Raw genomic sequence first — 11272 nt, forward strand, 5'->3', positions numbered from 1 at the left:
TGAGAGATGGCGAGAGAACCTCACGAGCAAACGGGCCGTCACCGAGACGATAAGAAGAGGCTGAACCACCTGTGGGAGAGAGGCGCCAAGTCGTCCTATCCTGCTTTCTGTCATTCAGAGCAGAAGTCAGGCGCTTTCTCGGGTCGTGGTTTTCATCACTCCGTCTCTCGCTTGCGCTCATGCACATGCTGTCTCCCAGGACGGGGGTGGAGGGTGTTGGGGGGGGGATCTGGAGAATGTCCCGATTTTAAGACAAATCTCGGCTAAATATGTCGCCTCCGTAAGGAAAGGCTTCGAATCTTTTATATTAATTCGGTGTCAGTTTCCTCGCAGCAGCATCATATGTGGTCAATATTTATGGGGTCACACTCGTGACATGACAACTCCCACACATCACAAAGCACAGTAGGGCTTTTGGGGCTGTCTAAACAAAGGCAGGCCAAGGAAAACACTCCGGCACACAAAGCATCTCCCTCCCCGCGAGCCGACGGCCGCAGTCAACGGGAGCGCTTTGGAGGAGAAACCATCGAGGCCGCGCTGCGTAAACAGGCGCATGCTGCAGGACTTCTCACCATAAGATTTACTTCCACAGACGCGCGTGAAGATTCGCACATGGGAAGCAGGAAACGCGAGTGAATTCGGAAGACAGTGAACAGCGTGGGGCGATGGGACGGATGCAAGTCGAACAAAAAGGGAGTCAAGAGAAGGAAGTTTCTTACTGTCCGAGGTGTAAATAACAGCAGCAGCTCTATCAGCCAAACTGTCATTACCCGATACAGTATAGGAGCTTCTTGCTACTTCACATTCCTCTGCAGGCACTACAGACTCTCAGTTGAAGGCCTTGCAAATTGAGGGCCAGTGACATCACTTTCGGCGGCTCCGTGCTCCAACTTCTATTGTTATTTCTTTGTGATTTTCCAACTTGACCTTTTCTGGATGCGCGCGACACCTGACGGTAGTGCTCCAGACGGGCTCAGACATGAGGTAAGAGGGGAAAGAACCTAACGACGATGAAGAGGACGAATACCAAGAGCATTATACGAGCACAGACACTTCCATGCATGTGTCCTGCCTGTGAAACGTCGATGTGAACAGAGGGAGCGGTTCATGTGTTCATCCCGTTGTGGGACGAGCAGCCGTGCACTTCAGGCTTTTATGCTGAAATTCCTGCAGCGCTAAAAACATCCAGCGCCTGTCACGTTGGAGGTTTCTCGGGAAATAAAAACTCTCCGTTTCGGAAATTTTTCAATTTAAATGACACTGCAATTACTAGAAAAAGCTCTGGCAGTCGATGGACGGCACGATTTTGTCGGGGCGCTGCACAAAACCCAGCTTTATATCCACGGCGGAGCTTAGTTTCCCCCCCCCCCCCAAACTCAGGCATCGGAGCTGACCAGGCTACCGAGAAAACACAGCTGGAAATAAACACAAAACAAACAACGCAAATTGTTACCCTGAAGAAATACATTGTAACTTCCTGAATGAGGAGGACTGTTTCAAAGCAGGCCTCACATCAAACGGTGCGATCTGCCCTCTTTTCCAGTCTGCCCTTAGTGATCCCGCTCCAATGCTCTGCTGCTGCCAAACCCACAGAAGAATGGGGAAAAGGGTTGGCGGATGGGGGTGGGGGTGGGGTTGCTTGGCTGAGTTGCCTACTTTGACCCCGTGGAAACTTATTATCTTCCAGATACTGGACTAGAATGCAAATGATGCGTGACTTTTTATAGATATACACACAAAACCGGAGCGCTTACCTTGGAAGGCGTCAGAGTGGCCGTTGATGATGTGCTCGAGCTCGTAGCTGTACGAGTGAATGTTGTGGAGGGTCTCGCGTTTTACAGCCAACTGGTAGCTCTCCTCCATCTTGCGGTTGCAGCAGGAGGGGCCTTGGTGCTTACACACCAACAAATCCATATCTGGGGGAAAGGGGAGTAGAAAGTTAGCAGAGGAAAGACTTGGGAAATCTGATTTTGGAAGGCTAGAAACGATGTCTACACTGTGTAAGCGTGTGTAGTGAACATGTAGACACACAGGTCATGATTCCTCAGAGACAAAGCAGCTTCCATGGGCACCATAGAAGAAGAATTCATCCATCTTCCCTGCTATAAATACTGTCACTGCTACATATAGAAATATCTTATGGCTCATATGAATTTGAACATGGGGTCAAGATTTACACTGTACATACACACACACACACACGTCATTGTCCATAAAACTGATGTTTCCAACCACGTTAAATTACAGACAGCAAACTGCTCAATCAAGCGCAATTACAGCAGTTCAAACAGAGTTCCCCCTCGGCTCTGCCCGTGCAGCCTTCTCACCATCGCTACACGCAAACACACTCAAAACAGTCCGCCCATTAAAACAGCCCTTTCTCATACGTTTCATTTCTCAAAACTCGCAGGCAGAGGGGAAAATTTCCATAATGCAGAAGACTGATAACTCATTTCACAGGGCTGGACAGGGGTGGCTGGAGGCAGGTGTTGTAACCAGAGCCTGAAGCATGGCCTTAGGACAGACCGCAAGACCAGTGCCTCGCTGTCCAAATCCCTCCATGAAACACAATAGGGTCGCATTCTCCATCCCTCTTTCCCCCTCTGCTCCCTCTCTCTCCCATTTGCCTGGCATAACCCAGCGAGGCCCGGGTGTCTCTTAATTACCCGCCGAGGCTCCATTTGTTCCCATCGCAGAGCCAGACGAGTGAAGTCATAACTGGCCGCCCTGCCCCTTCCAGTTCATTATCTCCATCTCTGTAGCGCTCACGCTCTGAGTCCACGCTGATTCTCTGAAGACTCACCCCAACCTTTATTAAGGCACAGGCCTCTCCTCGTGCTTACATTAACCTTGTATACAGTTTGCCTACGGCCACATTTAACCAGCTGTTCACCAACTACTGTAGATTTAATGGAGTTTTCAAACTGCAAACGTGACTGATGAAACATTAACCGGGGTCCATGTTACTGAAATGAGGCAAGAAAAAAAATGCCTTAAGTTGTCAGTTCTAATTTACTGGTTTCAGTCTAGGTCACATAAACACAATAGGAAATATTGGGTTACGTCATCGTCAGCATGATTAATGTATTTCATTTAGCAACATTCAACAACGTGACATAAACCTTTTGTGGATTAGCGAATGACTGGGCAACAGCCGAGCTCGCCTCAACTTAGCTCACCTCATTTGCACTGCTTTAAACTCTGTGCGTCTCTTTTTAATGTACAGTAGCTTATATGGTTTCATTCTACTTATTGTCAGTGTAGCTTATATCATATAACTGAACTTATACCTGGACTTAAAACACTGAATCTTAATTCCCTTAATTGTCCTCAGGCGACAAACCTCGGGCCACGGCTCCGGGGTCTTGACCTGTTGCTCACATTCTCAAGTCCAAACTCCAGAGTGGAGAAACTCTACCACTGTGTAATTGAATTGCCCTGCTAACTGGCATGTCATCGTAACCATGCGGCGCTACAGTTGCTGTTATGAGCCCACTTTCACTCAAGCACATATTCACAACCCTATTCACATACAGCTCACATTATCGTACGTAGCTCGCAGAAATTTAGTTTGGCTCCCTAACGTGTTGACGAATGGAAGGGTTTCGGTTTCCTGATGCTGTCGTTTTGATATTTTTTGAGAACAAGAATCGTTTTGTGAGAAAGCAGGAAGCCTCCGGGTGCCTTTGAAGCTCCTACCCCTCGGTGAACACACAGGATATTGACTCTATGCAGATTTGCTGTGCTTTAGATGGGCCGCGTTGAGCGAAAACACGCCTCAAAGGGAAAACCTCGCCGCAAACCCTGCAGCTTGGACACCCTTAAAAACTCCGCTGGAATGTTTGACTTTCCCATACCCCCGGGCTGAGGCTGCGTGTAGTGGTTGGCACGGGACCCACGGCCACGCCGCGGGGCACAGATTGGCCAGGCCGGGCTCCAGCGAAGCGGAAGGCTGGGATCCACACGTGACGGAGCAACACGTCAACGCCGGCTGCAAGAGTGATTGTGTTATCGTTTCAAATCGTCCGATTCTGTTCCTGGACCCCAAGACGGTTCATCTTTTCTGGTTGCAGCATCTTTACATCTGATTTAAGGCCAGTGTATTAAAAAGGGAATCACAGATACATCCAGACACCAAGCAGGAGCTTTCTACATCTTCTGACACCACCTGAGGTGCTTAAGGATGTGGTTAGAAGATCACACACTCTATTCCTACACAGCCTTCCTATATTAATTATAAAAGACTCAGAGCGTGCCAGCAGAGAGGTAAGTGTTCCGCGTGAGGCATTTACTCGATTAGAAAAGCCCCGCTAAACCAGTTAGGCTGAAAACGGGCCAACCATAACTGTGTGCTGTAGCTGGAGTTTGTCTAGGAACAGCACTGCCAAATCTCCACAGGCCAATATCAGCACCTCGCTGTAATCTCAGCATAGAGCATTTGGCTGTGCACCACCGTACCAAAGTGGCCATAACGGTTCAAAATGCTCACAGGACGAGCAGGTTCATCCTCAATGCTTCGTCAGACATGGACAAGACGTTGGAAGTTGTGCTTTAACCGTTCGTGACCTTTTTGGATTGGATCCATTGGATTTACTGCAATGGATTAATTAAAAACGAGGAAATGGTGCACAAAATGCGACGAGGACAACACAGCTCCTCTTCACTGGGATGGCGTCAAACGGGCCGGCTTTTAAGTACCTGCTGCCACGCTCCTGGTTCTGAGTGAGAAATCGGTTTGCTACACATGAATGAAACGCGGCCCTGTGTCCTTAAACAAACAGCCGGCTGCGAAGCTGGGGCTGAAGTTTCGCCACTTCAAATTTCAGGATTTGCTTTGGTTGGCGTTTGATCTGAGGCCTGGAGGGGGCCGGCGAAATCCCGCACACGCTCGCGAACACACAGCAACGGTCCCGTTCTGACACCCACCCCCCCACCCCCTTCGACTGGTCAGTGCTTAGAGGAACTTGTGCTTGACCCCACACAACCTGTGTAGGAAGGGTATCGTGCAATGAACAGTCGTAACTACGACGGAAAATAACAGCAATGAACTAAATGATGAAAAATCATGATTACAATAATCTAATCTAGTAAAATAAACATTCAAATCAATTAAAAATAATATTCCCAACTAATGACCACAGTTTGTATTTATATCAATAATGGGTTTCAGAAACAAATATCTGACTGGGAGGGAAACGAAGTTAATTAAAAGTAAACACACTGCGTGTTTGCTTTGCTGACTTTGTGGTAAAATCCATCAACAGCTGCAGTTGGAGACGTATCTTCTGCAGAAGCGTCATCCGCCTGAGGTCCCGCCGTTGTCTCCGAGAGGTGACGCCAGACTATCGCTTGCGGTGAAATCGCCGTTCTCTGTTGCTAGTGGTGACACTCGGCTACACAAACATATCAAGTGGTTTGGATGCACCTCTAGGTATGTTTCCCACTCAGCTCTTCTCCCTCGCACAGACCCAGACTGGCTGATACTTAAGCTGCCGCCGACTCGCATGTGACACTATTGCAGCAATGACTGTGGTCTGAGTCATATACATAGTTGTGCATTGCGTACATACTGGAATTTGGGGGATATGTGAGAAAACAAAAACGCACAAATGAGACACTCACAGTGGATTAATGGAAGATTTTCAGGATGGGATTTAAGATTATAACAATTCTGTTAAATGCTGAGCTTTTTTTATGAAGATAAGCGGTGAAATACTCCCACATGAATGGGCCCTGAGCATAAACTTGCTCTGTGTGTTGCTCTGCTTTCAAGCAAAACCAGCATAGTTGAATCACAGCCTAAAGCCACTCGAAATCACTTTGGCCTCCAAAACAGATTTGGAACTGATGTTTACGCTCATAAAATAACCTGCAGGAGGAGAGCACAGACCGCAGGAGCTTCAGGGCTTTTGAAGCTGCTTTCAAACACTGTTTTGACTAAAAGAGAAACTCGGGATCCGTGTCAACAAAGCTGCCAAACAACTTAATGGGGGTTTTGATGATGTGCTCTCCCAAAGCGTGGGTCTTAAACTATGGACAAGTGCCTACAGACTTGTCACCTAAACTGGATCTAAACACATGAGCCCAAAGAGGGAGAGAGAAATATCGCCGCTTCTTTAACGACAGTGATTGAAGTGAGTGGCACCTGTGTGAATGCTGCTGCACCACCACTCAAACACACAGGGACTCTTGAGAGGTGGCGAAAGTCTCGACAAGTGAAAAGTGATGTGAAAGATCATTTTAGTCAATCACAGCACAGCACGGGGTGATTTCTCGAAAATGCTGAGGCGTTTGAGGCTATGTCATAGCCTCACACATGGTGAGAGACCATGTGATGACAAAAAGCCAGGACAGAAACCTGTATCTGCTGTCACTACAGTTCAGTGCAGTTTTAGTCAATACACATTTAAACACAAATTAGTAACTAATTTACACGTCTATCTTTAGGTTTATGCTTTTGTTTATACAAATTCGCCCAGTACAGTTACGGTGCGTGCAGTGGGCCTAAGTCCAAGGGCTCCTCAGAACAGGTGCCAGACTCGTGGGCTCACCTGTGCCAGGTGTCTCCGGGACGCGGTGCAGCGGTCCGACCTGCCGCAGCTGGAAGGCGGTTTTCACTTCATGACAGCTGTACGCGTCCGCCGCGGCCACATTCACCGCAAATATGACCGCCGACAAAATCCACAGGGCTCCACAGGAGTTCACGCGTGGGCACGTTCCGCGGGACATGGCCGCATCTCAGACCAGGTATCCTCGTCGAGAGCCTACTGGAGCCTGACTGCGATCTGTGTGACAGTGTTGAAAAGAGGCGGCGCTGGAGCACAATGAAGCGACGATGGCTTTAAGCATCTGACAAGCGTTTCCGTCTGGTTTTCACATTATTGGTGGGGTTGGGACGAGCGTGCGCGCCTCGCGGCAGAGGTCTGGGCTCTTCTCTTGGACAGCGGAGCGGCGGTGGGAGCTGCGGCCAGCCTCGCGCCGCGTCCAACACTTTGCAGTAGGCGGCTGCGTGAGTGCGTGCGTGCCCGTCTCCCAGGCGGCTCGCGCACTCCCCGCCCTTTCGGTTTACTACAGCTCAGCGACCCAAGCGAAACTCCCCACGACGCCCCCGTCGCGCGCAGTGTTGCGCTATAAAACCTTACAGCGGACGACTTCATGAAACTCCGGAAATTTAATCACAGTTAAAAGTTGAATCTGAAAGTTTTTATAGGACTTGAAAACAAAATTTGTTTTACTTTGTGCTTTTAAAATTCCATAGAGCTGCTTCTGATATAAATTAAAATCGAATGAACTCATAAATCAGTCAATTAAACAACAATAATGAAATCGTAATGTGATTCAAGAATTTCTTTATTAGAATTATGGATATATTTATTTTAGGCCACTGTGTTGGTTGAAAAAGTGATATTTGAGTGCTGCTGATCTTAAACATTACGTTAAACTGAGTATGGGTAAATAACAACTAAATCTAAAGAGAGGAACTTATCTCCGGTTTAAAGAGACCAGAGGGCGTTTAGGCTCATTTGTTCACACTGCCGCCATCTTCTGGAGAAAATGTGTAGTGAAAACTCAAAACAATCTCTCCTCTCATAGCCTGCCTGACGTCATGTATTAGAAACGTCTAGCCAGTGTCGAGGGAAGTCATTAAAGATAATTTTTTCCCATTATCTGTTAATCAGGAATCTGCATTTTGCTGTAATTGCAACATAATTGATAAACTAATTAAAGCAAGTGATGAAACAGAAAAGTGACTGTTTTTGTTTCACATTTACTAAAAGCTGCTAAAAACTACTTAAGTAAAATAAAAAACAAACACCACTGAATACTTGGTAATGGGCCAAAGATTCCATACTGGAAGAAATAAGTTGGAATCTGTCATAAACACTGTTTCAAGAAGACCTTTCCTGGTCAAATCAAACCAGCATCTACTGGCAATAAACTAGAAATAAAATCACAGATGAAAATGACATTATCCTGGAGTGAGAGGTCTCCATAGCACAGATAAGATAAGATATGATAGATATGACTTTATTGGTCCCACAATGGGGAAATTCCTGTGTTTCAGCAACGTTATGACAACACTGAGACAGGCAGACAGAGAAAAAATTGAAAAAAACAACAGTAATAACTAATAACTGCAACACTGTACCACTGTGCAACATTATTACAAAATACCAGTCGTGAACATACTAGTAATAACAACAACAGATTTCCTCTACATACAGCAGCAACGGGGCAAGAGAAAACACTGTCATGTGGATGATGGAGACTGAGACCCTGCACAACGACGGATTGTGTGTCACTGCAGAGTTATGTTGTAAAGTGTTAGATGACTGAATATGTCACTCAGTCATATGTCAGTGACACTTTGAATGAATGAGCTGCAGCTGTGGACTAGATCCTTTCTCATCAGAATTATTGGTGAAGTGAAGTGAGAAAGTTATTAGGAATGGTTCAAATACTGCAACTTTGTTGGAGCTGTAAATGTTTGATTGATACTTTATATGTATATTCATCAGTAATGATAATAGAACATGTGCTTTACCTAATTAAATGAATGAATGAAAAAGGCATGTTAACGAATTGCAGTGGGAACGGACTGACTCACTCCTGGCTGCACGAAGTGATCTTGACTCTATGCACTGAACCCCTGTTGATGATGAACTGTGGCACCAGATGGCGCCAAACATCCACCCACGCTCACTTGGGCAGCGTCGTTTCCACGAAGGGCCTTTACTGTGGTTCAAAAGCAGGTCAACAGAAAACAAAAGCACTGTATGAGACACATATAGGTCATTACACCATAAATGAAGTGACAGAGGTTGTAGCATTTAGAAGCCAAACATTGTTTGAAACAGAAATATGTTCCACTATTTACACCATCAAAGGCGTCTCCATCAGAACCTGTAGAGAAGGTGGCTTCACTAGTGGAGCCTTTATTTTGTGTTGTCATGATGTGTCTGGGTCCAGCAGTTAGTTGATGATCTGTGGCGGCTTTAGACCATCATTTGTGGTCCTCTAAACTGGGGATTTAAAGGGCTTATGGAGGGTTAACCCCGCAAGACTGCAGCCCTCAAATATGTCCGTTTGAGCGATTACACACTTCAGTCTCCCATTTTCACCTCTCTGTCCCCGCGGAACAGCGGGAAGTGTGTCGGGTGCTCATTAAAGACGTGCCTCGGCTCGGCGTCTCCAGGGGGAGGACGTGGCGATAAATGAGCGTTGAGAGGCTTGATTAAGTGGAACGTCGCCTCGTGGTGCACGCGCGGCTGGATCCAGAGGCTCGTGTGCATGAGCTTCGGGTAAAACTGAATTAGATCCGCTGCAGACGGGGAAGGAAAAGGAGGCCATAGGTCCGCGGCCCAGTACAGTATGCGCATGCATATGTGAAACGAGTGGTCCGGTCGGAGCGGGAACCTCATGCTCCATTTCTCCGGAGCAGAGATGTGAGGAGGGGGAAATATGCCACGCTGCATCTTTAATGAGGCTCTGACATGTTCAGACCTCACTATGTATGCGGCCCCTGCCCTCCTTCATCCCCACCTGCCCGGCAGAATGAAGGCACCACCACCGAGCCTCCCGCGCTCGTACGCATCCCACCCGGCGCCGCCCACGGACCCTCCCGCACGTCCAGGCAGCAAATGCAGCGGCTGCCTCCAACCCCTCTTAACAAGACCGCGTCAAACAGACCTGTTGCTCTGTTTTTTTAATGAAACTGTTTCCTCAGTGGACGGCCATTGATTGCCATAATAGTTTTTATTGACTCTACATTATCCTGTTGCTACAGTGGATCAATGCATCATTACATCCATGGGTGAACCGCAGACCAAGCTTCTGCCTGGGTCCGAGTCTGTACTGTCTACATGCATGAAATCTAACTGGCTTGTTAGCAAACAAAAGGGTGTATGAGACGTTCTCAACAATTATAACATTTTCAACTCCATCAAGTAGGTCATTTTAACAGTCAGAATGATTTTACCAATGCATTCAGGCCTTCCTCTGTGTGTGCTCTGTAAGTGTGTGTCAACCGACAACCTACACACACACCGTATCTGATTTCACCCTCCGTTCCGTCCCCGACGGAGCGTCGCTCGCTGGTCACGAAACAAAGTGCTGTTGCGCAGAGAGACGGAAAAAAGTTGTTTAACCCCATCGCCCCCGAGATTTGCTCTCTGTCCGCGGCCACTGAACTCTGATGAGACCTAAATGGTGTCTTTCAGGTCGCGCATAAAGGACGTGCACCGAGGTCAAAGCGGGGGCTTTGTGTACGCGTGCACGTGTGTGCGCGCCGAGTCGATCTGGACGGTGACTTGCTTTGTGTGTAGCCATTCAACCCGCTGCATCACAATAGGCAGAAAAAGGGGGGCCACGACCTTCTGACGGAGAATTTCATCTCAATGATATCGTACCAATTGGCTCTTTATGGCCTGTGGTGTTGAAGCCCTATGCCTATGTACATTATCCTCCATCCATTAACCCACTGATTTTTGGTGCCTGCATCCATTCCCTCTGCAAAGTGCAAGACACGGGCGGGGGAGTGGGGGGAGAAGGGCGGGGGTTAAGAGAAATGGAGGGAAGGCTTGACGAAAACAACAGATCTCCGCTGCCCTAATCCCTTTGTGTCGACGGTGTTAATCCGCCAAGCCCCGTCCCCGCCGTCCCACCGTCAACCGGACGATCCCGCCACATAAATAAACAACAGCGGCGGATCAGCTCACGCGCGTGCCCCCCCAGACGCGCTGCCGTTGTTTGCCTGAAACAGCGACTGCTGCAGCAACTTGGGTTCAACTCTGTCCCCGCTTTCATCCCGTTCATCGTCGTTGCCGCTGGGAGCGGTTTAATGCTCCCTCTGTTTGTTTATGCAAACACACGGTAACCTCTGCATCAGCGCGTTAACGTGCGCATTGTTTTCGCCGTTTTGCGTTTTTTTTTCCCCCCACTTTCACACATTTGCTCTTTGTTGTGCTCTGCTCTGTTTTGGCTGGTGCATATGCGATGAATGCACTCGAGAGCAACACGGTGGATTCACTGCAAGTGTTTTTGTGTCGTGGACTTGTTTACGAGCTGTAAGAGAGAGGGAAGGGGGGAGGAGGGGGGGGGGGGGGGGGGCATCGGCGAAGGGGGGAGCAAAGTGGTTGCCGGGGGAAGAGGAGGTTGAATATAATGAGGTCACACCCTGGCAACCCAGTGACTCCTCCCACTCCGCGCGTGCCCACCCACTCAACCGCCCCTTCACCCGCTGACAGAGAGAACTCTCCGTGGTGCTGAAAGC

At 48.1% G+C, this 11272-nt stretch overlaps 1 protein-coding gene across 2 annotated transcripts in view; it reads right to left on the reverse strand.

Moving 5' to 3' along the window:
- Positions 1 to 7081, reverse strand: part of gpc5c (glypican 5c) — a 63039-nt gene extending 55958 nt beyond the window's left edge. For both annotated transcript variants that reach the window (XM_029132044.3, XM_029132043.3), the window contains exons 1-2: positions 6552 to 7081; positions 1755 to 1916 (exon numbers count right to left, since the gene is read on the reverse strand). In XM_029132044.3, coding sequence (XP_028987877.1) covers positions 1755 to 1916; positions 6552 to 6729 — 340 coding nt within the window. In that variant the 5' untranslated portion in view covers positions 6730 to 7081. The remainder of the gene's footprint in view (positions 1 to 1754; positions 1917 to 6551) is intronic.
- Positions 7082 to 11272: the final 4191 nt, after the last annotated feature.

This window comes from Betta splendens, chromosome 17, assembly GCF_900634795.4.
Source record: "Betta splendens chromosome 17, fBetSpl5.4, whole genome shotgun sequence".
Lineage (NCBI taxonomy): Eukaryota > Metazoa > Chordata > Actinopteri > Anabantiformes > Osphronemidae > Betta > Betta splendens.